The sequence below is a fragment of the Urocitellus parryii genome, chromosome 15 (assembly GCF_045843805.1).
Source record: "Urocitellus parryii isolate mUroPar1 chromosome 15, mUroPar1.hap1, whole genome shotgun sequence".
In the NCBI taxonomy this organism is placed as follows: Eukaryota; Metazoa; Chordata; class Mammalia; order Rodentia; family Sciuridae; genus Urocitellus; species Urocitellus parryii.
Window position 1 is genome coordinate 41,993,166 of NC_135545.1, and position 27,673 is coordinate 42,020,838.

The following is a 27,673-nucleotide window of genomic DNA, read 5'->3' on the forward strand; positions in this document are numbered from 1 at the left end:
CCCCCGCCGCACTTTACGGCTGGGCACTCTGCTTTTGCTGCAGTTGCTCCAAGCCGTCGCTGCCACCGCCGCCGCTACCGTGCTTGTGCTGTTGTGGCTGCTGCCAGTGAAGTGAAGTGAGGTGAGATGTGGTGTTGGGCTGGTCCCGCTGCTGCCGCCCCAGAACGGGGTGGAAAGCTGGGCTGTCACGGGCTGGCGAGGGTAGCGAGTCAGTTGCGGCGTTGTCTCCTTAGGTCCGGACCTGTCTGCGCTACTGTCTGCGCTACTGCAGGGAGGCCGCCCGGGCCCGGGGAGCCGAACCAATGCTGGATCTGGAGGTGGTGCCTGAACGCTCTCTGGGGAACGAGCAATGGGAATTCACGCTGGGTAAGTGTGGGACCTTTTGTCAGGACCCACTCTCTTTGGACCCTTGAGCTTCTAGTCTCTGCCTCTGAGTCGGTGGCTGCTCGCCTTTTTGTCTCCTCTGTTCTTTGGGCTCCAGGCATTAGATTCCCACTCGGACCCGACAGATCAGTCTGTCAGTCGCCTTACAGGGTAATGACGCCCTCTCCTTGGGCCTCAGCAGGATCCCTCCTGAGGCAGTGGGACTGTAGCTGTACTACTAATAATAATAACAACCGAGTCTGTGAATCGGTACTATTGTCATTTCCTTTCCTATTTTTACTCACTAAATAATAACCAAGAGGTGGCTGACACCCCTAATCACCACTATGATCTCTGTCTCCCTTTGCTTTGGGGATTATGTGTTTCCTTTTTCAGAAGGGAAAATCTGAGCTCCGATGTTTGCATTCCTTCACCCTAGTGTGTTTACTTTGATGTCACAGTACTATGAAAAGGGGGTGGTGGAAGTAAGTGTTGCTGCTGCTTGTTTGTGCAGGCCTGAACTTTTGTCACTCTAATGTGGGCTACTGAGGTGAGTCAGCTGCTCATTAGATTATGGCTTATCCTTGATACACAGCATATTGGAGAAACCAGTAGAATTTTGATATATCCCATTTGATGCTCAATTGCTCTATACCTCCTGTCAGTAGTAGGAGCCAGTGTTGTTGAAGGGTCCTAGCCAATATCTCTCTTAATTTAAACCACTCCTGCAGAGTTCCTCAAAATTTTGCCAGTATGAAATGCTGCCTTGAGAGGCTAGTGTTATCATGTAATTCTGTTTGACTTGTAGTTTATGTCTTTCGTCACCTTGACAGCTTCTACCCACACCAAGACCTTCAGGACTGGGTAAAGAACTACAACCATAGCTTCAAACTGACTAGTTTTTGGATCTCTTTGTGGTACAGCATTTAGAGTCCCTTGGTCAAATGTAGTGCAGGCTAGACTTGGTGGCGCATGCCTCTAATCCCAGCAACTCAGGAGACTAAGACAAGAATTGTAAGTTCCAGGCCAGCCTCCCAGCAACTTAGAGAGACCCTGTCTCAAAGAAAAAAGTTAAAAAGAGGTTAAGGGTGTAGCTTGGTGGTATAGTGCCCCTGTGATCAATCCCCAGTATGGCAAAAAAGAAAAGAAAATACTGACTTTGATATTGAAATTTTTAGAAAACTGAGTGGGAGAGCAACACTTCCTCTGGCAACTGGTGTTTTGACTACTTAAGCCCAAGTCCTAATTGCCAGTTTCCAAGAATCAAGTGTTTGGGTAGTTCTTTCAAACTCTCTTAAGCTATCAAAAATAGAAGAACATTTTCATACATTGGGTCCAGAATTGAACTTTGGAGGAAGCTCAGAAAGACCTAAGCCTTGATGATTCTTAAAGTCTGCATTTTTAAATAGTTTAAGTTATTTTTACCTTCTCGATCTTCTCTCTCAACCCTAATACATCCAAGGTATGGTTAGGGCTCTTAAGTGATGATAGGTATGGGAAATGAATCTGTGCTCTAGAATTATATTCCTAGAATAGAGAACTAGGGCAGTGTTTACCTCATGACACCACAACACTAAGTTAGATATTATTCTGTCCTTTTGCCAGGTAAGAAATAGGTCAAAGAAGTAGGTAGAAATGAGAAACAAGTAACTGAACAGGGATTTCCTGCTTCCTACTGCTTTGCTCTTTTGAGGATGGACTAGGCCTTGTCACCAGGTTTCCTAGTAGAATTTGTGCAAATGCAGATGTATCTGGTCCTGTCAGTCATCTGCCTGGCATCACAATGTGGAACTGCATCCAGCATCTTGGCAACCCTCCTAGCCTTTGTATAATTTTCAGAGATTAGAGAAATTTAACAGCATAGAAATAAGAAAACCTAAGCCAAGAGGAATCTAAATGCTATTGATGGTTTAACCATGGTGGAATAAAGGTAGTACAAATTTGAAATATTTTCAGTCAGACTTGCAGAATGTATTGATTTGGAGGCATGTCTCTGAATTTGTTTTTGAAATTAGTCTTTAAAATGCCTAAGAAGCAAGGTATAGATGGCACATACTTGTAATCCCAGTGGCTCACCTGTAATCCTCAGCAGCTCTGGAGACTGAGGCAGGAAGATCACAAGTTCAAATCCAGCCTCAGCAACTTAGCAAGACTCTATCTCAAAATAAAAAATAAAAAGAATTGGGAATGTGGCTTAGTGATTAAGAACTTCTAGGTTCAGTCTCTGGTACCAGAATAAAATAAAATAAAATGCCCAAAGAAGCATTCTAAGATGACCTTGTTACACAGAGATTGAGGACTTACTTCGTTGACAGTAGCATGTACCTCTGTGGGCTCTACTCAAACATTGGAAATTGAATAAGAAGAGAAATAATCTTATGCTAGGGGTAGGGAAGGATTATAGAAATAATTTGTTTTATTATAATGTGGTAGAAGATGTGTAATTTTCTGTGGAGAGGGAAAAGGGAATTGACCTGACCTGGGGATTCAGGAAAGGCTTCTTACTGGCCCACAGGAGTTGTAACCCTTTCAGTCAAGTTGGGAGAAAAAAATAAGATGGTGTGTGCAGGGAAATATATAAACAATTTGGCATTATAATTAGAGCATGATGAGTAGGTGAGGTGGCACATGCCCATAATCCCAGCTACTCAGGAGTCTGAGGCAGAAAGATCATAAGTTCAAGGCCAACCTGGGCAGCTTTATGAGACCCTGTCTCAAAAAAAAAAAAAAAAAAAAAAAAAAGGTCTATAGATGTGTGAGGTCTTGGATTCAATCTCCAGTACTACAGTAATGGCATGATATACTGGTAAATGAAAAAAATTTCCCAAAGTCCTGGTTCTGTTGTGTTGTAGCTGCTCAGGATACTATGGAGGAGACTGTGGGTTTAGTAGGAAAAAAAATGACTCTGTTAATAAAGTCTGTAATAGGCCTTGGTTTAGAAAGAACATTTTGGAAACTGGATTCAGAAAGATAGGAAAGAAAGGAATTTAGAAGTTTCTGATGTGAGACACTGGGTAGATGTTGGAAAAATTAAGTGAGATATAGAATACAGAGATTTATTTTTTTAATGAGAGAGATTTGTTTATTTAATGTGATGCTGAGGATCAAATCCAGTGCCTCATATATTCTAAGCAAGTGCTCTACCACTGATCTACAACTATAGCCCAAGATTTTTTTTTAATATTTTTTAAGTCATTGTTGGGCACAATACCTTTTATTTTATCTATTTGTTTTTATGTAGTGCTGAGGATTGAACCCAGTACCTCACATGTGCTAGGCAAGCACTCTGCTGCTGAGCTGCAACCCCAGCCCAAGATTTTTAAAAAGTCATTTTTATTCTGTTGACTTTTATTTGCCTTTAGTTGTATACAAAAAACAGTTTGAGATGTGGGTCAGAAACTGGGTGGTTGGTTAAATGAGAAAATGAGACATAGGCAGAAGAATTTATAACCTATCTATAGAGACCTGGAAAAGTTAGAGGAATATCAGGAAAAAATGGTATTGGTAGAGAGATAATGGAAATTTTCAAAGGGGAACAGTCATTACCAGAATCCATGGTTTAGGACCTGTGTGTTCTACCTCATTTGTTTTGTTCCACAGATGTATATGACCACTTACAGTTATGCCAGTGATTGGGTGCCAGAGATATGGTGATAAACAAGACAAACAAGGTACCTACCCTTTAGAAGGATATAGGGGAGAATAAAAGATAAAATAGTTGGGTGGAGATCTTGCCAAATAAGAGTTGTGGACTAAGGTGTGAGCCAAAACCTGAAATGTGAGAAAACAACTGTTGAAAGAACATTATAGCAGCATTAAGAGTCTAGTGCAAAGGCCTAAGGCAGAAAAGCTTAACATGTATTAGTAACAAGGGGGAGTCATCGTGAACAACGGAAAGAAAGATGGAAATAGGCAATGTCCAGATATTCAAAGTCTTTAGGTGACAATATGAAAAGCAGTTTTCCCTGTAATGGGAAGCCATTAAAAGGTTATAAACAGGTAAGTGATGAGATCTACAGGATAGATTTATACAGTTTAGAAAGTTAACCATTTTGTTAGAGCTAAGACATGCCCCCCACCATTTCTTTGCCATTCATATAGTTAGTTCCCATTAAAAGTGTTTTGTAGCCCTTCTTACCAGTAGCTGTGTGATGACTGATCCTCATGGCTGCTGCATCTTCCTGATGGGTTTCTCTCTAAGTACTCAAGATCCTAAGATATTGAGACCAGGACTTTTAATAAAAGATAAAATAGTCCTTGAAGAAACTGGCATTTGTACATGAATTTGAGAAGACGTGTGGCTTTCCCTTTTTTGGCAACTGAGCTTACCTGTCTCCTTCTCATAGTTGTTTGTCCATTCTCTCTGGAAGTAGCATAGGTGCTCCTCCATTTGAGGAATGGTAAGGCCGAATGATGCATCCAGCCTGTTCATATTCCCACCCAATATTTATTAAGCTTATATTGTGTGCCAGGCCCTATGCTATAGAAAGCTAAAAAAATACTTGACTTCAACTCAGCTTTCTAATTCCATTCAGCTTTCTTCAAACTGCATGCTCTCAAATAAGAATGTTTAAATACACATGGACTACAAGCTTTGACTTGTTTTAAATATTTTTTTTAGTTGTAAATGGACACAATACCTTTATTTATTTGTTTGTTTGTTTGTTTGTTTATTATGTGGTGCTGAGGATCAAACCCAGGGCCTCATACAACGCCAGACCAGTGTGCTACCACTGAGCCACAACTCCAGCCCTAAGCTTTGACTTTTCAATTCTTCATTTGTATGCTCTTTTCTGCACATCACATCCTCTTGATCAGGAAGTCAACCCATCTTGAATGTGACCCCTCCATGCTGCCCTAGGATTATATGATGATTCCTGCCCTTTCTCTGTTATTCACTCTATAATCCTACTCCCACTGATAAATACTCTACAACCACTATGTAGGTGATCAGCTTTGAGCAAGGAGCTATCCTTGCATTCATGAAATTATATATGTCTTTGTTTTTAGATTATTCCAGGCTATTTCTTCTATTTCAGAGTCCTATAATGGGCTCTGAAAACAAATTTTAGTGATTTCTGTGAGTCCCTGGCATGTTTTGAGACATCATTGGGATTTGGATTATTTAAACTGGATGTATATGTAAATTTCCTTTTAATAAGCCATGAGGTTTTTGTTTTGTTTTGCTTTTTATGTGTTAAGAGATGTTTGTGAGGGCTGGGGGTTTAGCTCAGTGGTAGAGCACCCCCCTCTCACGTGTGTGAGGCACTGGATTCGATCCTCAGCACCACATAAAAATAAATAAAGATATAGTATTGAACTACAACTAAAAGAAAAAAGTTTTTTGTTTTTTTTTTTTTAAGAGATGTTTGTGAGGTTTTTTTTTTTTTTTTTGGTTTTTTTGTTTTGGCACTGGGCATTGAACTTAAGGGAGCTTTACCACTGAGCTACATCCCCAGCCCTTTTTATTTTTTATTTTGAGACAAGGTCTCGCTAAGTTGCTGAGGCTGGCCTTAAACTTGTGATCCTCTGCCTCAACCTCCCAAGTTGCTTGGATTACAGGGTTTGTGGGGGTTTAAGGAAGAGTCCAGTGAAATGCTTGATAATTTGATTTTTTTTCTTTAATATATTTTTTAGTCATTAATAGACCTTTATTTTATTTATTTACATGTAATGTTGAGAATCTAACACAGTGCCTCACTCGCACCAGGCAAGTGTGCTACATACAGCTGAGCCACAGCCCCAGTCCTGATAAGTTGATTCTGATACATGTATGATTTTAAAAATTTTTAAATGAGCCCTTATAAATTAATGTTTTTGTTTTGTGATGATGCTGGGTTTTTTTGTTTGTTTGTTTTGTTTTTTGCTACTGAGATTGAATCTCAGGGTACTTAAACACTGAGCCACATCCATAGCCCTTTTTATTTTTTATTTTGAGACAGTCTCGCTAAGTTGCTTAGGGCCTCACTAAGTTGCTAAGACTGGTTTTTGTTTTTGGTTTTGGTTTTTTTCAAACTTGTTATTTGTGCATCTTTATTGTGTTTCATTTTAAATTTATTTTACTTTTTCTGAACACTTTTATTTGTTCTTTTTAGTTATACATGAAAGTAGAATGTATTTGACATCATACATACATGGAGTATAACTTCTTATTTTTGTGATTGTACATGATATGGAGTTGCACTGCAAAGTTATGTCTGATTCATTCTATTGTCTTTCCCATTCCCATCCCTTCTCCCTCCCCCCCAGATAGGATACCCTGTCCCATCTGGTGACCTCCCCCCCCACCACCCTTCTGCCTGTGGTGAGTCAGCATCCGCATATCAGAGATATCATTCTGCCTTTTGGTTTTTTGGGATTGGCTTATTTTACTTAACCTGGTAGCTGAGATTGGCTTTGAACTTGTCATTCTCCTGCGTCAACCTCCTGAGCTACTGCGATTACAGGTGTGTACCACTGCACCTGACTACTAAACCAGTGTGTTTTAACAGATCTTCATTTGAGAGATTCTGAGACAGATGCTAAAGAGGAGAAGGGACCTGCCCTTGGTCATAGGTGATAGTCCCCAGGAGTGAGGACTAGAATTTTAGTTTCCAGAGACATGAAATCAGTGCTTTTCTCACTATGGCCTTTTGTTCATGTTGACTTCTCTGAGCCCTTTGCCTGCTTCAGATCAGAGAGGAAGCCCCTATTACCAGGAAGGATTTTTTGTTTTGTTTTAGTGAGTCCAGGGTCTCTTAACCACTGAGCCACATCCCCAGCCCCACCCCCTTTGAGACAGGGTCTCACTAAGTTTCTTAGAGCTTCACAAAATTGCTGAGGCCGACTTTGAACTTTCGATCCTCCTGCCTCAGCCTCCCAAGCGACTGGGATTGCAGGTGTGCAGCACTACACCTGGCTCAGAAAGTTTTTTTTTATATTCTTGCCTCTCCTTGGATTATTCGAGTATTCCCTTAGTGCTTGCTGGTTATCTTTATTGTAGCTCTTACTATTTAGTGAACTTTATTTGCTCTTATATCTGTAGACTTTAGTAGCCCCACTTGTCTGTAGGCTTCAGGGATCAGTGCCTAGCCCAAGTAATCACACAGGTGTCCTTGTTTTATTTCAGGAATGCCTCTATCTCAGGCAGTATCCATTCTTCAGAAGCACTGTCGCATCATCAAAAATGTCCAGGTTCTCTACAGTGAGCAGGTAAGTGGTGGCTTATTTGTTTATGAAGTAGCACTCCTATTCAGTGAGTCATCTCCATAGGAAATGCTTTAGAAGAAGCTGACTGGTAGAAATTGCTGTTTTCCAATGGGAGGATCTCTAGCACTAGTCAGTTAGTAAGTATATTGGCTTGATTCTGAAATTTGGGGTCTTTTTTTTTTTAACTTTATTTTATTGTTTGTTTGTTTGTTTGTGGTGCTGAGGATCAAACCCAGTGCCTTGCACGTGCAGGGCAAGTGCTCTACCACTGAGCCATAACCCCAGCCCCTTGGGTCTTGATTTGCCAACTCTAGAAGAACAATAAAAATTAAACCTGTTTTCTCTCTGTACCCAACTTACCTACTGGAGCACTCACCTAGCACATGTGGGACGCTGGGTTTGATCCTCAGCACCACATAAAAATTTTTTATTTTTATTTTTTTAAAGAGAGAGTGAGAGAGAAAGGGAGAGAGAGAGAGAATTTTAGTATTTATTTATTTATTTTTTAGTTTTCGGCAGACACAACATCTTTGTATGTGGTGCTGAGGATCGAACCAGGGCTGCACGCATGCCACGCGAGTGCGCTACCGCTTGAGCCACATCTCCAGCCCACCACATAAAAATTAAATAGATAAATAAAATAAAAAGGTATTGTGTCCAACTACAACTAAAAAAAAAAAAAACACAGAAGGCCTTCTACTTCAGGCTTTTTCTGGATTTCTGTCCACTTTTGTGTATAAAATTATCTTTTCTGCTAGGCATGGTGGCACATGCCTATAATCCCAACGGCTTGGAAGGCTGAGGAGGATCACAGGTTTAAGGCTATCCTCAGCAGTTTAGTGAGGTCATCAGCAACTTAGTGATACCCTATCTCAAAATGAAAAAGGGCTAGGGATGTTACTCAGTGGTAAAGCACCCCTAGTTCAATGCCCAGTATACCCAATAAATAAATAGTCTTTTCCGATTTATTGGTTGGCTTATATTCAGATGTTGCAGTGTAGATCTCTAACTAGCAGAGCATACCTTACTTGAAAGGAAGTAGATATAGCTTATACCTTCATCCTTGAAAGGACAGTCTCCTGTGCACTGAGCTCTGAAATCTAAAGTTTTTCTATGACACAGACCATGTGTTGCTGTGTGGAACAGTTTTTGTGTACAATGGTATATTATTAATAGAAAAATCTTGATGAGAATCAAAAAATGATGATCTTTCAGCTCTGTTGTGATGCTTTTTAAACATGGATCTTATCCTTTCCTTGCTCTCTTCCCTTTCTTTTCCATGTCTCTTCTTCCCTTCAAGTGCAAAAACAAACATTTTTTCCCCTATTAAAAGTTTCAGAAATTCCTGTCTCTATGCAAATCATACCTTGGAAATTAGAAGTGCATAGTAAGTAGATTCCATCTTTCTTAAGGAAGAAAAGATATTAACAACTACTAGCAGATAGTTTTACTGACCTCTTTCTTATGATGGACAGCTGGAATACTGTAAGGGCCTGCTTAAATACCACATATTTGTATTTTATTCCCAGGGATATAAATATTAATAAAACATTGATTGTGGAAGTGATTTGCTGCTTTTGAAAATTGCTCAGTCTGAATTGTAACAATGCCAGGATAAGGCATAATCAGGTCTTGAGAGTATTGGAAAATACAGATTCTCCCAGCATTCCTTCTCTAAGCAAGATTCCTGAAAGAACTAAAATGTTTCTTCATCCTGCTTATTTTCATGGAGTGGCCCTCTCCAAAATGGAACTTTGTGTTCTGGGTTATAGGTAACCCAAGGTCAGGGTTCACTGCTCCATTATCTTGCTTGATACCTAATAGTTTAGACATTCATCTAAATCTACTGGAAAATTATAATATTATTCTAGTTTTTGCCAAGTATGATGGTGCCAGCTGGGTCTGCTACTTTGATGATCAAAGAGGTGGAGGGCAGCAGATAGTCTGAGCAAATCCAAGAAGACTTTTAAGAGAAAATTTCCCCAGTGAGGCTCATTAGCATCTAGCCGATGTTACTGTCTCTGACAGCCACACCTCTTTTGTTTCAAGAAGCTCTATAAAGCCAGGTGTGGTGGTGCATGCCTGTAATCCCAGCTACTCTGGGAATCTAAGGCAGAAGAAATGCAAATTCAAAGCCAGCCTCAACAACTTAGACCCTGTCTCAAAATAAAATATAAAAAGGGTGGGGATGTAGTTCAGTGGTTAAGCACCCCTGGATTCAATCCCCAGTACAAAAAAAAAAGCTCTGTAAAAACTTTTCTAAATTTTTTGAGCAACTGTGTACTAGTTTCAAGTAGGGTAGGGTTTTGAATGGTGGTGTTTTCCCTTCTACTTCTGGGCAGCCTGAGTCTGGGCTATGAGAGGCTTCAGACATTGAGTCCTTCAATTGATTGTTTTGGACCAAAAGAAGGCAGATGGGGAGGTGGGGGTACAAGAGGGAAAGGTCTGTTGTCAGTCTTGTGCTTAGTGCTTTCTGACCTACTGTCTGTTCTCAGAACAACCCTGGAGGGAATGGATAAAGGTATTCCTTTGTAGAAATCAGAGCTCAGAAGAGGCAAATGTAGAAATGTGAGTCTTTTGATTTTAGAGTTGGGTTTTTCAAAAAGAAGCACATATAATCTGGAATACCCCTGCAATTCCAGTTACTCAAGAGGCTGAGACAAGAGGATCACAAATTCAAAGTCAGCTTTAGCAACTTAGTCAGATCCTGCTTCAAAATAAATATAAAAAAAGAACTGAGGATGCAGCTCAATAGTAGAGTGCCCCTGAGTTCAATCCCCAGTGCTACCAAAACAAACAGGAAGAAGCCCAGGTGATATGGAATGGGGGAGAGAAAAAAAAAGTAAGAATGCCATCTATGTGTATTCAGATCACAAGTTATTTTTTGCTCCTAGGATTTGGCTTAAGATATTCGAAGAATAAATGTGTCCCCTCAAGATGGTACAGAAAGCCCAGATGTGGACTTAGGTTCAACTGATATGTATAAGCAATATCTAATGAATTTGGATACTGGGCCATTTTACATGTCTTTTATTCCTAACTTGACTGCTTTTTTGTTTTGATGGCATTAAACTGATATGACAAATGTAGATGCTGGAGCCTGAAAAGAAAATGACCTATATGTTCACATGATTTTGTCCCTTTCTCCCAGGTATTTGTATCAAACCTGGAAGGGGGAGACTATTTTCAGCCAATATTATGAATCAGGAGCTGCAGGATGGAAGTAGAAGACACAGTTTTTTTTTTTTTTTTCTGGTTTCCAAACCTCATTAGTTGGGACTGCCTGCTCTTGGGTATCCCCCTGTGCATTGCATTTATATCATAGGCTTTCATTAGGTGCTGGTGAATAAATAATTTGGTCAGAGTGTGCTATTTTTTTGTTTTGTAGTGTCCTCTGAGCCATGACCTCATCCTTAACCTGACTCAGGACGGGATCAAACTACTGTTTGATGCTTTCAATCAGAGACTTAAGGTAAATATAAATGACAACTATAGTTTCATGTCCTGCTGAGCCAGTCTTTCCAGACTAATTTGTGTGTACTGTTGTGAGATTTTTAGAAACTCACAGGCAAAGGTGGACTTTTTTGATTAAGTGACCCTCATCAAGTAGGGGTCTGTTCTCCTAAAAGGAAGGACATTGGGAGTGAGTTGGAATAAAGGTTAAAAAGAGGCTAGAAAGGGCTGCTTTCCCTGGCTTTAAAGGGGAATAGAATGTTGAATATTCGGGGAACATGCTGTGAGGGAAGGGAAAGAGATTTGAAAATTTGGGGAACTTGCTCTAGGGGAGGGGAGAATGTCAAAAACTTTAGAAACATGCTGTGGGGAATGGGCTTTCACATTGATTAGGAAAACAAAAGAAAAGCTAAATAGCTAGGTGCAGTGGTACTGTAATTCCAGCCACTTGTGAGGCTAAAACAGGAAGATCACAAGTTTGAGAATAGCCTTGGCAATATAGAGAGACCCTATCTCATAATAAAAAAGGATTGGGGATATATAGCTCAATGGAGAGTCCCCCTGGTTTCAATTCCCAGTGCAGCCAAAAAGAAAAAGAAAAAAAAAAGGAGAGCTAAATGTTTGGCATAGTTTGCTCTGAGTCAGTATTTTTATTTAAAGTTACCAAGAATGGGGCCAACTATAGAGTAGGACCAAATGACTTTTGTCATGTTTGTGTATTTTGTTTTGTTTTACTTCATTGTTGTATCAAACTGTGACTTAGAAGATGAAAATGGATACTGTTGTAATGTCTTGCTGGAGCTTGGGGATTAATCCCACCTGCAGTGGGTTGATTCTTAAACCCCATGGTAGAAATGTAAACAATTTGCTAGTATGTAGAGTGTCTTAATTGGCATTAGAGTACAATTTGCTAAGACCTGTTTTAGTCCAGGATGTTTTTAATATACTCTATTTTCAAATGCTAGGCCTCACAGGTTAGTCACATGACACCAGAGTCATGTCTCACAGTCATGAGATGGAATGTGAGTTCCAGGCAGTGTCATACCAGAGCCCTTTTCCTAGTAAGGTTATGGAGTCGCCTGTCTAAAAGACTTGAGTACTTCCCAGTCCTCTTTATCATATCACAAATGAGCCACTGAGAAGAGAAAACAACATGGAAAGGCTCCCATTGGAAGAAACCATCTTTTGGGGGGTCACTAGCCAGTTGTAGGGGTACCCCTCAGAGAGATAGAGTACCTGTGCCTCCTACAAGCAGAGCTTCTGCCTGAAAGAGGAGGCTCTCATCTATTCCCCTTTTTCTATAGCTCCCCCAGCTCCACTTGTAATGCTCTCAAGCTTCATATTACCCTAACTAGCTTCATACTAGAAAGGCTTGCTTGACATGTATTAAGCCCCTTCCCTGTGCATACTAATGAGTCTGACTTCAAGGGGCTTAACTTTGGGATGAGTGAACAGCTTATACAAATATAAGAGAATGGAGGAAAGGGTTCATTCAAATGCTGTGAGTGGTCCAGCAGTAGAAGCAATTCTTTGTAGTAGGTAAGATCAAAATAGCTGCACATTAGTTGAGAGGTATTCAACTTGGTTCAGTGATAAGCTCTCTAAACAAAAATCGGGACAGAGTCTATAGCCAAAAGTGAACTACTTTTGAATGTGAATGTGTCAGTTTCTATGGCAGTGCCAGATGCTCCTACACAATACACTACAGCCTCTTGCACAGTTGGACCCAGATTGGTGGAATAGATAGACATTTAGCTAGCTTGCAACGGCCTCTTGGATAAAGGCCAGGCCTCCCAGTTGGAGGACAGTAGATGGTCCTTCAGGCACCAGTCAGCCATACTGCTGACAGCCAAGCCTTGACACCATAGCATGGAGGACTCTGTAGTACTTATTACTTGGCAACATTAATAACTGTGTTCAGGTTCTTTCCTTTGTCTCTGCTCTGAGTTCTTAGCATTTCATCTGAGGCTGAACAAAGAGCAAATTTAATAAGGATCCAGAGGTTCTTCAGGTTCAACCAGATTCTCTTTACTCTGACACTTGTCCTGAGCTAATGTGTTGTAGTATGTTTTTTCGCAGGATAGACTTCCCCTTTTATCTTTTTGTTTTGTAAATAAAGTAAGTAATAAGTTGGGTTTTTTTTTTCTTTTTTGTGGTACTGGGGATTGAACTCAGGTATGCTCTATCACTGAGCTATATTCCTTTTTTTGAGTTTTTATAATTCATCAAAGTATGAAATGGAAGGAAGGGTGCTTAGTACCCAACACATAGCCATAACAAGGTACATGGATTATTATTTATTTTTAGGCAGGTCTTGCTGTGTTGCCCAGGCTGGTCAAATTCATGGGCTTTAAGTGATCCCCCTGCCTTAGCCTCCCAAAGTATCTGGGACTACAGATGTACGCCATCATTCCTGGCTTTTTCTTCCTACCAATTTTAAAATGAAAACAAAAGATAATGTGCAGTACTTCAAGAAAAAAAAAATGTTGGTGCTGGGGACCAAATACATGCTAAGGACCTCAAGCATGCTAAGCATACACTTTACCAACAAGCTACATGCCCATCTCCTATCAATGTATTTTAAATCTTCTTCAATGTGTCATTGTATCAACTTGAAAGGATTAACTATTCCTAAACATTTGAATTTTTTTTTATTTAGGTAATTGAAGTATATGACTTGACTAAAGTAAAGTTAAAATATTGGTAAGTTTTCTTCCCCACTGGTATGTGTCATACTTGATACAAACAGGCTTTATCTATTACCTTCATTAAATTAGTAAAGGATTCCATTGGCAGAAGTTCAGGGATTACAGCCTGGTGCTATGATTTCTGAGGTAACAACCTTCTGGCCTACTCAGTTTCCTAGTGAAGTAAACCTCATTAAGAACATGCTGTATGTTAAATACTTCACATATGTGTTATCTAATTCAACACCCAGCAAAGTAGGAACTCAGCTTAGAGGTGATGTGACAGTCCACTGAGTCTTAAACTGTCCTCTCCAGCATAGCCTCTCTCTTCCCTTTTCAAAACAGAGGTAAAACCAACCAGATAATTCTGACTCCAAGGCCAGTCTTACAGAGACCACCATTTGAGAGCCTAATCTTTTTAGAATAAAAATAGGAATGACCTGTACCATCCATAGATCCTTGAACCCCCAGTGTAGCAATGTGTTGTGCTTGCATATAGAATATTCCTTCCAATCAGCCTTCTCAACAGGCGTTCCTTTACAAGGGTATAACAAGGACCTGATTCCTAGGACAAGCTCAGGTACTTTTTGCTGATAGAGAAGTGGACAAGCAAATGTGTAATAATTCTGGCTCCTGCAGGTTGTAGTTATCATGAGTCTTCCTAGAACCTTTATACCTTAAGTTCTGGTTTCTTCTCTCTCTTCCTCTTCAGAGTTACTGATGTCTTAGGAAGGCCTGGAGAATCAACTCTGTATAACTACTTCTCAAGAACTGACTTCAAATGCTAGGGATGTAGTTTAGTGGTAGAGCCCCCCAGGGCTCAATCCCCAGTACCACAAAAATAATTAATTAATTTAATTAAAATCTTATTTTTATATAATTGTAGACTTATACATTTATATTTTAAGACTAACTCTTCCAGAGAAAAGAACTCAGTGGTAGAGTGCTTGCCTACCAAGTACATGGCCCCTGTATTCGATCAATCCCCAATACCACATTTTAAAAACATAATTTTCAGCCACCATTTCTCATAGTCTGTGGACCCATCTTGGAAAGCTTAGTATTAAAAAAGAATTTTTGTTTTTCAGTGGAGTACATTTCAACTCTCAGGCCATAGCTCCTACCATTGAGCAGATTGACCAGTCTTTTGGCGCAACCCATCCAGGAGGTAAGCCAAATCGTCTGATTCCTCTGGTCATTAATGGCAGCCCTTAGTGATAAACCTGTCAGTGTCACCATCCTACCCAACTTCAGGATTTAAGGTTGGTACTTGGGTATGAAAGAAAACTCCTGCCTCTTGCTTTCAACCTAATAGATCAATTCAGAAACAAGACAAGGAAAATGTTGCCAGTCATTGCTCTTCTGGACTGGTTTAAGTTAGTGACTTCAAATGCCACTCAACTGTATCATTTTCTTTTCCCCCCACCCTTACAGTGTACAACTCTGCTGAACAGCTCTTCCACCTCAACTTCAGAGGCCTGTCTTTCTCTTTTCAGTTAGATTCATGGACTGAGGCTCCCAAGTACGAGGTTAGCTCTTCCTGTCCCTTGGTATTTGTTGCTTGGTGCCTGTGTTATATGGGTCAGTAATCTGTCTGTCATGGTGAAGGGAGGATGGGATAGGCAGCTTTTCTTTGGTTTCCTTATTGAGTTTTTTAAGCGCCAAGGTGGGTAGAATGGATGGAATTCACAAGAAGCACAAGGCCGAGGTCAGCATTCCCAACCCTCTTCAGAGGGTGTTCAGACTCACTTTTCAGAGATGAATCCAGTCATGCCTTAACTTTTTCCTAATCACTGAAATTTTCTAAGTGACCAAGGGTTAGGAGATTTTATCCTCTGATTTTCAGTTACCTATTGCTTTAAAGATGAACTTGCATGGTTAGGGTGAGTTCATATTAACCCAGGGGCAGGTTTGACCATGTGCTTTGACATAACCAGTTCTTAAAGACTCTGAGAGCCAAGGAGGATCAGAACCTGAGTCACATGACCTATGGTGTACCTTTAGTAAAACTCTTATCCTATGTTTGTAGCCCAATTTTGCCCACGGTCTAGCTTCTCTCCAGATACCCCACGGAGCAACTGTAAAACGAATGTATATCTACAGTGGAAATAGCCTACAGGATACCAAGTAAGTGTGAGGAGCATAAATTTCATGCTAAAGCCATGGGCTCCTGGTGAGGGAAGACCAAACTTCTACTCATTCTGTACCTACCCATAGGGCTCCTGTGATGCCCCTGAGCTGTTTCCTGGGCAATGTGTATGCTGAGAGTGTAGATGTTCTTCGAGATGGAACTGGACCCTCAGGTTTACGACTTCGCCTACTTGCTGCAGGTCAGTTTCTGGTTTTGAGGTGTCTAGATTCCTTATTATATATCTATGTAGAGACAATCTAAAATCCCAGATTCTTAGAGATACATCTTATTCCTTTTGGGTTACAATAATAAAATACCATAAACTGGGTAGCTTATAAATGACAGAAGTTATTTCTGACAGCTCTGACGGTTGGGAACTCCAAGATCAAGGCATTGGCAGATTGGTATCTGGTGAGAGCCTACATCTGGTTCGCAGATATTTCACTGTATTTTCATATATTGGAAGGGACTCACTAGCTCTCTGGGGCCTTTTTTAAAAATATTTATGTCTTAGTTTTAGGTGGACACAGTACTTTTATTTTACATTTATGTGGTGCTGAGGATTGAACTCAGTGCCTCATGCATGCTAGGCGAGCGCTCTACCACTGAGCCATAACGCCAGCCCTCTGGGTCCTTTTTTGTGAGGACACTAATCCCTTAAGTTTGTCAAGAGACAAGACAGCAAATCTTGATAAATGACAATGATGATGCTTCTCCCAGCATGTACATAATCCTGCTATGTGCTTGTGTTTCTTTGCAGGTGTTTCCAGATTATTCTTAGAGGTAGAGCCTATGGGCTACAATGTTGTCTGCTTTCCCCTTTTGTACCTTTAATGGCAAATTTTTTATGTAGACAGGCAGGATGGACTTGGTGAATTGTGGTTCTGCTGATTATGAACAACAACAACAACAAAAAAAAAGGCAGGGGGGAACTTCTACCTTCAGTAATTCAGTATTTAGTCTCTCCAGGTTCCAGTTTTATCTCTTACTCATACCTGACCAATGTCAGCTGCTTTGGGCCTTACATCATGCTTAATAGGACTGGGATCTCCCTTGTAGAGTTTATCCCCATAAAGACAGCCTAAGATGATCCAAGGGAGGGGCTGTGTCTTCATAGAGCATTTGTTAATATATCAGAGTCTTGCATCAATCCCTGGGGCATTGGTTCTTAACTGTTAAAAATCTGGTATATATGGGCTGGGGCTATAGCTCAGTGGCAACACTTGCCTAGCATGTGTGAGGCACTGGGCTCAATCCTTAGCACCGCATAAAAAACTAAAGGCATGCTGTCCATCTACAACTATAAATTTTTTTAAAAAAATCTGGTATATAAACTGTGAGCTCACACCTCTGAGCAATCAGTCTACAACCTCCAGGTTGAGTTGTTTGTCATTTTGGAGAAAATTAAGAAGTGATAGCAAGATCAGATGATTTCATATCTATCTTCTCAGGAGGATTGTTGCCTGAAACAGAAAGATAGTTAAGGATCTAGAACATTTTGTCATCGGTGACAGTAGGAGGAGCCTATTGAGTGTGGAAAGTCGCAGCCATCTTTTAAGTGAGACATTTTATGAGAAATCTAACCTAGGTTTTCAAAAAAGTTTTTGACTCATTGTTTGCATCTTGGTTCTCTATATATTAGTATAAAGATTCATATAAAAGTCACAAAATGTTAGTCAGTATTAGTATTAACAATTAATTGAGTAAAATTTGAGATTTAGTTCCCGTTTTTATTCTTAAGTATATTCCAAAACATGAAGGTTTAAAGTTATCTGAAGGGAGTATGACTTTGATGATGGTTTTTTTGTTTGTCTTTGCTTTTTGTACCAGGAATTGAACCCCCAAGGGCACTTTACCACTGATCTACATTGTCAGCCCTTTTTTTTTTCTGAGACAGGGTCTTGCTAAGTTACTTAGGGCCTTGCAAAGTTGCTGAGACTGTACTTGAACTTGGAGTCCTCCTCCCTTAGCCTCTCAAGTCACCAGGGTTTCCAGTGTGAGCTACCATGCCCAGCTTCAGTGATGTTTTTGTTTTGTTTTGGGTACCAAGGATTAAACCCAGGGATGCTTAACCACTGAGCTACATCCCCAGCCCTTTTTTATGATGTTTTATTTAGAGACAGCCCCCCCCCCAGTTATTTAGGGCCTTGATAAGTTGCTGAGGCTGGCCTTGAACTCACTATCCTCCTGCCTCAGCCTCCCGAGCTGCTGGGATTATAGGTGTGTGCCACCATGTCTGGTGCTTCGATGATGTTGTAACATAGAAAGTCAGAACAGCTATAATGTTTTGAAAGACATACTCTAAGGAATCAAGAACTCAAGTAGTTTCCTAAAAGTGAGGGTATTCTTATCTGGTTAGGCTTCATGCAGAGTGAGACAACCGAGAAAACTCAGCTGTGAAGGGCCCCTTCTCTGCAAACTCATATAGACATTCACGAGTATCTGATAGATGGAGGAATATATTAGACCACCGGAGACCTTTGGGCCCACATTGACAGGACTTTTTTTGCACAATGTTGGGGATTGAACCCCAGTGACACTCTGCCCCTGAGCTATGTCCCCAATCCTTTTTTATTTTTTGTTTTGAGACAAGGTCTCAGTAAATTGCCTAAACTTGGCAATCCACCTGCCTGAGCCTCCCAAGTAGCTGGAATTATGGGTGTATGCCTTGCTTTTACAGTACTTTTAGTATGTTCTATAGGTCACCCAGGCTTGTTAAGTTTACAGGATTTATGGCAAAGGTTAAAAAGGATCCTGCTTTTCCCAAGATCTAGTTAACTTTAACACTACTTTTATATGCCACTTGGTATGCATGTGCTGAGAATAGACTTGTGGGTTAATCAGAAAACTCAATATTTAATTATTTTATATGTCATTTTTTTAAAAGTTATCCCACACATCAAATTGATTGTTACACAGGAAAGAAATTTGACTACTGTAATACTTTGAGCAAAGTAAGGTGATATCATTTTATCATGGTACCAGGAATTGCAATTCTCTAATTCTTGACTTCCATCTTACCATTATATTCCATGTCTCCCTATCCCCAGAATAGGGAGCTCTTACTGTTAGTGTGTCTCTTTTTTATTTTGCAATAGCCTAAATTGCTGAGGCTACCCTTGGACTTGCAATCCTTTTGCCTCAGCCTCTTGAGTTGCTGGGATTATAGGTGTACAGCACCTAGTGTGTCTCTATCATTTGTGCCATAAGCACCTCTGCATCTGTGTGGTGTGTCATTTACAGGAACCATTTCTGCAAGGTATTAAAGAAAGTCAGGATTAAAAGATTATTTCCAAAGTATAAACTTTTGGCAAATTAGAAGGCTTTTTTATTCCACTTTTCTGATCTGTCTCTTGAGTGATGATGGCTATTATCTGGGGTGGAGGACTCTGTCGGGTATTTGTCTAACATTAAGTATGAGGTGTGTGCTTCACTATAGGGTTGTTTGGTTTATGGTTTGGGGTTGTTTTTTTTTTGTTTTGTTTTGTTTTTTAAATATTTTTATTTTTTAGTTCTCGGCGGACACAACATCTTTCTTGGTATGTGGTGCTGAGGATCGAACCCGGGCCGCACGCATGCCAGGCGAGCGCGCTACCACTTGAGCCACATCCCCAGCCCCTGTTTTGTTTTTTTTTGGTTTTTTTTTGGTACTGGGGATTGAACTTAGGGGCATTCGACCACTGAGCCACATCTCCAGTCCTGTTTTGTATTTTATTTAGAGACAGGATCTCACTGAGTTGTTTAGCGCCTTGCTGTTCTGAGGCTGGTTTTGAACTCTCGATCTTCCTACCTCAGCCTCCCAAGCTGCTGGGGTTACAGGCATGCACCACCACTCTTGGTTCACTGTAGCTGTTTTGTAGAGTTATATTGCAAGTTGAGTCTCTGATTGGCTGACTGGGGTTACCATTAAGAAATACCTTTTGCTTAATATGGCTGTATGTATAAACGTGGCTGTAAAACCAATGTGATACTGGCTGTACACGTGGAAAAAAAAGAATTCATACCCCACTTGAATCAAATGTATGATATGTCAAGATCATTGTAATGTTTTGAGCAACTAATAAAAAAAAAAGAAAGAAAATAAATACCTTTTGCTGGGCACAGTAGTACACCCTTGTAATCCCAGCTACTTGGGAAACTGAGACAGGAAGATTGCAAGTTCAAAGCCAGCCTCCACAATTTAGCAAGACCCTGTCTCAAAAATAACAAAATTATTAAAGGTCTGGTGATGTAGCTCAGTGTAAAGCACCTCTGGGTTCAATTCTCAGCACTGTAAATTAATTAGTTACAGTTCTTTGTGTGTGTGTGTGTGTGTGTGTGTTGCTGGGGATTGAATCCAGGGCTTTGTGCATGAAAGGTGTGCACTCTTAACAACTGAGCTATATCCCCGGCTTCCTAGTTTTTTTAAAAAAAGAAAAAGAAATAGCTCTCACTGTGCACAGTGATGTATGCCTATAACCCCAGCTATTCAGAAGGCTGAATAAAGCAGGAAGCTAAAGCAAGTTTAAAACCAGATTGGGCAACTTAGCAAGACCCTATCTCAAAATAAATAAAAAGGGCTGGGGATATAACTCAGTTATACTGGGTTCAGTCCCAAGCATTAGAGGGTCGGGGGTAGAAATAACTCTTAACACAATCCTTGTGTCTTGTCAATACCTGCTACTGATGACTTACCACAGCTGTATGATGATCAGGTTGCATCTTCTCTACTATGTCACAAGCTCCAGTGATAAAGCTTATGGACAGGCTGCAGTATTATGGACAGGTTCTCCAGTATTTCCTCAGCATCTAATAGCATCTTAGCCCATGGTAGACAGTAAAGAAATACTTAGTACCTGATTGAAGTCTCTAGAACTTCCATGTGAATTTGGGGGTCTTGAATGAATCCCTGGCAATATTTTTGAGTAGATAGTGATTTCTCATAGAGTTTTACTTAAGCCTTGGTGACCTGGTATTTCTGTTTGCGTACAGTCTTGCCACTTGACTAGACCTGATAATGCAGCATGCAACTGGTAACATCTCTCTGGAACTCCGAAATCTTTGGGCTACAGTGTCTCTAGCCCTGAGCAGAACCTGACATCTGTCTTCTCCTTTGTTCTCTGCAGGTTGTGGGCCTGGCCTATTAGCAGATGCCAAGATGCGGGTATTTGAACGCTCAGTATATTTTGGTGATTCCTGCCAAGATGTTCTTAGCATGCTTGGCTCTCCACACAAGGTCTTCTATAAGTCAGAAGACAAGGTAGGAAAGATGTGTTTATATAGTGAATAGTCTCTTTCTTTCTTTGTATCTCTCATTTTAGTCATTAGTAGTTTGAACAAATATAAATTGTGCTATTTTCCCACAGAAACTGTTCTACTTAAAGTTGATGGTGAAGTGAATTAAAAGCTTTTTTCTGGCCCTTGTTGGTCAAATGACCCTTCCTGTGTCACTGTCCATAATGCCTATGTTTTCTTAAAGACCTAGGCCTAGTCGATAGTCAACCATCTCTGGCCCCTTTCCTTCTGGACTCACAGCAGTTGAGATTTCCCATACTCTCATTTACCCAACAGCTTAATGTTAAACAGGGAACGCTTTCCTTAACCAAGAACTATTTAAAGGGTAATATTTTAATTTATTATTTTTTTTCCTATAGATGAAAATTCATTCTCCTTCTCCTCATAAGCAAGTTCCATCCAAGTGCAATGACTACTTTTTTAACTACTTCACTCTTGGGGTGGTAAGTTGTGATGCCTTAGGAAAGTATTTTGTTTCTTTTGGGATGGGCATTATACCTTTGCACACCTGAGTGTGCACATGCAGCTTTAACCGTGCCTAGGCATCCTAGCCCCAGCTAACTTTGCTTAGTGTTATTTCGCATAGGCTCCAATACTCCAAAGTAGACCTTTCCTACCACCAAAATGCCAAAATACACCCAGTTCTCTGGTATGTCTTGACTTATTTTCTGAAGAAGTCTGAACAGATGGAGACTGTGATAGTCATTCTTTTTTTTTTTAATTTTTTTTTATTTTTTAAAGAGAGAGTGAGAGAGGAGAGACAGAGAGAGAGAAATTTTAATATTTATTTTTTTAGTTCTCGGCGGACACAACATCTTTGTTGGTATGTGGTGCTGAGGATCGAACCCGGGCCGCACGCATGCCAGGCGAGCGCGCTACCGCTGAGCCACATCTCCAGCCCAGTCATTCATTTTAAACTGTTTTTGGAGCTACTTTTGTAGAGCATAGAATCCTTTTCTAGAGTCACAAACCAGGAGTGTGCTTTTTATTTTTAAAGGACCATCCCAGAGGCATTGTTACAACACTGTACTCTGGACCTAAGGAACTGGATGTAGCTGGTTGCTGCCATCAGTGCTGATAGTCCAGCTGGTGGGTAGGGTGGGTAGGATGCATGTATGAGAAATGGTTGTATAAATAGTGTGCCTGCAGAAAATATCTCAGGGCAGAACTGACCTAACCATAGGTCTTTTAAGTTAGCTTTGAGCCTTCTGTGATCTGAGCCAGCAAAGGATAGCTTCCTAAGAGGGAGAAAGGAGAAATGGGTCTGCTTATATGGTAAAGACCAAACATAACCAAGGGGCAGTTGGGGCAGTGGGGTGGGAGCCATTGTAGGTCATAAACTCCTGAGGGTAGAATAAAGGAAGGAATGGTGATGTTACAGCTTGACCCCTGAGTTCAAGAGCCAGTGAAAATAGCTAGCAGAAAAAATTCCAAGAAGGGACAGCTTTGGTAGGACTTTGTTGGCTACTGGTACAGAGTAGATTCAGAGGTGACCTTGGGGTCCCAGACCTGAGCAGCTGTCAGAAGCTTGGATGGGTAGCTTTGTGTTTCAATGGGTTGCATCAAATTCAGATCCAGCTCCTGGTGAAACATGGACTTTAGTTCTAGGGATTGCCATAGAGAGCATAAAAGAAGCCTGGAAAGTCTGGCAGGTCATAGCATTCATTATAGCCAGGAGGGCTAGGGATATAGCTCAGTTGGTAGAGTGCTTACCCCACATGCACAATCCCCAGCACCACCAAAAAAAAAAAAAAAAGTATCAGGTGCCTTTGAGACCCTCTACTGTTAATTGGTCCCTGAATCTTCTTGATAGTCTTTAAGTCAAAGTCTGCACTCAGATTTTTCATTAGGCGCTTTTGTAGAAAAGGTCTCCCTTATGTGTTTTTCTCCTTAGGCAGTATAGTTGTAACCCCTGTGCCTGCCAAGCCTGCAGCTGTTTGCCCTCCTTCCTCCACTGAAAATCCCTGGTTAAGGTTGCTTGGCCTTAGCTGTCCCCTTGACTATTGTTTGGAAGAGAGCCGATGCCTGCAAGCATCCCTTTGGTGGAATGGAAATCTCCAAGATGGACATGTCTTTGGAAATTGTTCCTGCACTACCTCAATAATAGAAATAATAAAAAACCCTTTTCTATCCCAGGACATCCTCTTCGATGCAAATACCCACAAAGTGAAGAAATTTGTCCTACACACCAATTACCCTGGGCATTATAATTTTAACATGTAAGTACAATTACACATTTTGTAAGTGAGCTTTGGGCTGGGGAGAAAACAAAACAAACAAAAAGAAAAAAAAAGAAAACAGGAAAAAGAATTTGTGACTTTGAGCATTCTCTAATTTATCTCTACCTGAGTTCTTTCATTTTTACTTGTACATGCCATGCAAGTGCTCTACCACTGACCTACATCTCCAACCCTCTGCTTGAATTCTTGCTGTTTTATAGGAGGCGGACATTTACTGAGTGCCTGCTGTGTCCCTGCCACAATGTCCAATGTTTTACATTCTCTCCATATGTGCCCATTTTCTAAATAGAGAAAAGGATCAGAAGCCTCAATACCTTATCCAAGGTGTTAGGCTCTTTAGACCTTAAGGCCATGCCCTATTCTATTCGACTTCAGTACCCAATATGGCCTCTCCCCATGAATGCTGTATCAGGGATCCAGAGCCATGGCATTGGGGAGGTGTCTTTGATTCTGGTTTTTGGGGGGTACAGTATTGGGATGTAGGAGTGGTCAGGGCTTCCAAGATTGCCCAGCCTTTATCCTCATCTACCTTTTCTGTAGTTATCACCGCTGTGAATTCAAGATCCCACTAGCCATAAAGAAAGGTGAGTAGTGTCCCCTCGGGGTAAGGAAGAGGTTCGGGAGTCACTTTTCCATTCTGAGATGGGAGAAGAGCCAAATAGAGAGGGTGGTAGTAGTTAATGAAGCCTTTGCCTACCTGCTTCTGCTGGTAATCTCAGCTCCTCTGGGATAGGTCCCTTATTCTGGGAGCTGCATTGTTCTTGATCTAGAATCTCCTGGAGGCCTTCAAGGATTTTTCCTCTGACTATGGGGTTGCTGGCCTCTGAAGGGGAAATTTTCCTATCTACAGATGATTATCCAGTGCCCCGAACCCATCCTTAGTGCCTATCTCATGCTACTAGTTGGTAGCTCACACCTGGCTAACCTTCCTTCTCTCCACCCTCTTCCATCCTGGAGCTCCAAAATTCTCCATCCTGCCTATGCTTCCCGTGTACTCTAACCCTAGGGCAAAAGGTAGCTAGATCTGAATTCTGCCTACTGCTGGGGACACAGGTGGCCTAGGCCAGTTACCAGCCTGCCTATTGTGTTCTCTTTTCAGAAAATGCAGATGGTCAAACAGAAACATGTACAACCTACAGCAAGGTGAGTTCCTATTTTCCTACCTAATGCAACTTTAGAAAGACTTGAGCATGAGCCTGCTGGCAGTTTAGGTCATGTTCTCCAGGCCAGTCATTAGTCACAGGTGTGTTTACGTCCCTACTAACCCTTGCTGTTCCCCATCCGTCTTGCAGTGGGACAATATCCAGGAGCTCCTGGGCCACCCTGTGGAGAAGCCCGTTGTCCTACACAGGTGAGTCAGCATTTGCTGTCTCTGATCATTCCATCTGCTCCTTGAAGCCCAAAAGGCTCAAGGAAAGTCTGCCAGTGGGTATTGCTTTAGAAATTATAGAAGTATCTGATGTTGCCAAAACATACTTCCTGCTCCATCCTGCACATTAGGACTGAGCCAATTGGTCTTAATGTTTGCCCCCTACCATACTTCTAAGTATAGAGGCCCTCTCATCACCAATTATTCAAAATGAGAGGTGATCTTGACCAATTGTCCCAGACTCTTCTTTCCTATCAAAGCCACTACCTACTATAACCTAAAGACCCTTCCTTGCTGCTATGCTGCCTACAGCTTCTACTTGGGCTCAAGGCTCCACTTGAAAGAACCTTTCTGACTTTTTACCACCCCTGTCCAGTTCCACAGTAACTTTTTGAGTCCTCTTTGATTATCTAGAATTCTGAATTGAGTCAGGCCATTCCTACCCCTAGAACCTAAAGGGCCTATATGGAGACAGAAGTACACTCAAAGCCACAAGAGATAATTAGCTGGTGGCCCACATCCCAAAAGGGAATGAATGCCTTGCTGACCTTGTTCAGACCTTTGTCTGCTCCTCTAATTCTGCTTTCTCTGGCCTCAGGTCCTCCTCCCCAAACAACACTAACCCATTTGGTTCCACATTCTGCTTTGGTCTTCAGCGGATGATCTTTGAGGTAAGTCCTGGAGTTTATAGAAATAAGCTGCTGAGGCATTGGTGGTCATAGCAAGAACAAGCAAGTGATTGAGGAAAATTGGGAAGGGCCTAAGTGCCAGGGTGGGTAGATTAGTTTTTCCTCAGCAACCCTGTCCATGTACTTGGCCTACCCACACTTAATAGTAAGATTTCAGAAATGATTTGGGATAAGCTGGAGATGTAGTTCAGTGGTAGAATATTTGCCTAGCATGCACAAGGACCTGGGTTCCATCCCCAGGACCACAAAGTAGGGGAAAGGTTGAAGAAATTTGGAATTATGGAGGCTGAAGCAGTCTGTTTCCAACAAAATGAGAAGGATTACAGGGATCTCTGTGTGTACTGAAACCAGGTACTCAGGGAAAGGGGCAGTGGGGCCAAACCCTGGGCATGTTAGGAACCTTTGTGAATGAATGTACTGTAGGCAAATGGCTCTGGAGGCCCCATTGGCTTGGGGGAAGAATAGACAGCCTTTTTTTCTTTTTCTTTCTTTCTTTCTTTTTTTTTTTTTTTCTTGGAAGCTATACTTTTAGCAGGCCCTTAGCAGTTCCAGAAGAACTAGACAAGTAGGTGTGGTAAAGGTCAAGTACCCCAAGAGGAACAGCAGAGGATCTGCACCCTAGTGTAAACTGTGAGGAGTTGAGGGGTCAAGAAGCCTTCGCTTTGTGTATATGACCTCTAGCCAACCCCTCTGCCACACAGGATCTGCCTTTATTCCTTCTCCCCTGTCCCTTGATCCACTGTCCTCTTCTTATACCAGGTCATGCAGAACAACCACATTGCCTCGGTGACCCTGTATGGGCCCCCCCGGCCTGGTGCCCACCTGAGAACAGGAGAGCTACCCTAGAGACATCACTGCCCCTGCCCCTCTACCCATGGAACTGTGCGTTGCATCCTGCTCAGTGGTTCTCTATACCACCTGTGGGTATTCTTGGACACCTTGCCAGTGTTGACGGGCTCTTGGACTGTTATGAGGTGGAACGCAGTCTGGGTGCTTTGCCATGAGACAAAGGGCCCAGATATTCTCTGTCCATCCTAAGCCTGCTGCTGCCAGCAGGAAACAGACTGCAAAGAGAAGCACAAATTTTGATCCTTGATATCTGGACTCAGAAGCTCTCTACTAACATGTAAGGAGGCAGGACATGTCAGCCCCTGTCCCACACACATTGGGAAAACTTGGGGCTCTTTCTGTGGCTGAGGACATGGGTCCTGCTTTTGGTTCCACATTGCCATGTGACCCTTGTGGCAGGAAGGTAGCGTGCCCATAGTACTTGGTAGCAACATTTGCACTACATCCACTTTTGTTACTTGATGAGCTGGCTGTGGCCAAGGTGGCCTACCTGCCCTTCCTGGTTCCTTTCTGGCACCCATTGCCCACCAGTCCTAGGAAGCACACCCAACTGGTTGAAACACAGCTTTCTACCATCCAGGTATGTGCTCAGGCCTGGTTCCCACCACTCTTGGAGCCAGCTTTCAAGGTTGCCTGTGCCCCTGCTCTGCCCAGCCTGGCTGGCAGGGCTGCATGTTTCCATCCTGTTTGCCTCTTTTATTTAATGCCAAAGTTTTAGCCAAAGACATCTTCCTCTTTCATTGTGTTTTAGGATTCTGTTCTGCACTGTGGGCCAGCTCCCTGCCTCAAACCTGGGCATTGTCCTCAAACCAGGCCATTCATGGCTCAAGGCTGGGGGGGCTCCAGGGAGGTTGGGCTGCTTGGTCTCTTCATGGGTCTGGCTAATGGAAAGTAGCATATATATGCTTTAAAAATATTAATCTTTTTGGAAAGAATTAAGAGAAATGTATAATTTTAATCCCATTTTTAATATTTTGGTCTAGCAACTTGTGATACATAGATGACAATTTTGTGAGTTTTTCAAATGTGTGTACAGATTTTTGTAAATATGACACTTTTGTAATTAACTCATGTACAGCCTCATCCTGTATAGTTTATGATGAATGTGCAGGGGATCTGCTCCAGGTGCCTGTATGGTTCCTAGTCCTATAGTCAGGCTTATGTGGCACTCCCATGACTTTGACTTTGTAACTGACTAATGTCTTCCCATTTGGACAGTGGTCTGGCCAGAGACCCTGCACATTTTACTGTCAGGGGTAGCCAGGACTGTTCCCATCCTCTTGGAAAGAGGGAACCATCCTCATCCCCTGCCCACATCCCTTCTCCAATAAAGCACCTGTGCCCTCAGCAGCAGCTTGCCATGGGCTGTTGCTGAGATATTTGTACTGAAATAAGTGTGGAAGTATTTATTTTTTAGGAAGGGGGTGGTT

The 27,673-nt window shown here is 41.5% G+C and overlaps 1 protein-coding gene across 4 annotated transcripts; it reads left to right on the forward strand.

Moving 5' to 3' along the window:
- Positions 1-29: 29 nt before the first annotated feature.
- Phaf1 (phagophore assembly factor 1) lies at positions 30-27,611 on the forward strand. Of its 4 annotated transcripts, none has more exons than XM_026413271.2 (17): positions 30-121; positions 234-366; positions 7,472-7,554; positions 10,940-11,023; positions 13,664-13,707; positions 14,780-14,859; positions 15,126-15,220; positions 15,721-15,818; positions 15,909-16,021; positions 20,928-21,061; positions 21,456-21,539; positions 23,233-23,315; positions 23,877-23,920; positions 24,436-24,479; positions 24,629-24,687; positions 25,304-25,376; positions 26,154-27,605. In XM_026413271.2, the coding sequence occupies exons 2-17, from the start codon at positions 303-305 to the stop codon at positions 26,238-26,240; spliced, it is 1,269 nt and encodes a 422-aa protein (XP_026269056.1). In that variant the 5' UTR covers positions 30-121; positions 234-302; the 3' UTR covers positions 26,241-27,605. The 4 variants fall into 4 exon arrangements, with proteins under 4 accessions (XP_026269056.1, XP_026269058.1, XP_026269057.1 ...); XM_026413273.2 differs by lacking the exon at positions 26,154-27,605 and adding an exon at positions 25,915-26,122; XM_026413272.2 differs by lacking the exon at positions 30-121 and adding an exon at positions 3,964-4,034 and having other exon boundaries at positions 285-366; positions 26,154-27,611.
- The last annotated feature ends 62 nt before the right edge of the window (positions 27,612-27,673 follow it).

Coding starts and splice junctions, on each gene's coding strand:
- Phaf1 (XM_026413271.2), top strand. CDS start 303: ATGCTGGATCTGGAGGTGGTGCCTGAACGCTCTCTGGGGAACGAGCAA. Junction 13,708..14,779: donor AAAGTAAAGTTAAAATATTG/GTAAGTTTTCTT, acceptor TTTGTTTTTCAG/TGGAGTACATTTCAACTCTC. Junction 24,688..25,303: donor AAGCCCGTTGTCCTACACAG/GTGAGTCAGCAT, acceptor CTCTGGCCTCAG/GTCCTCCTCCCCAAACAACA.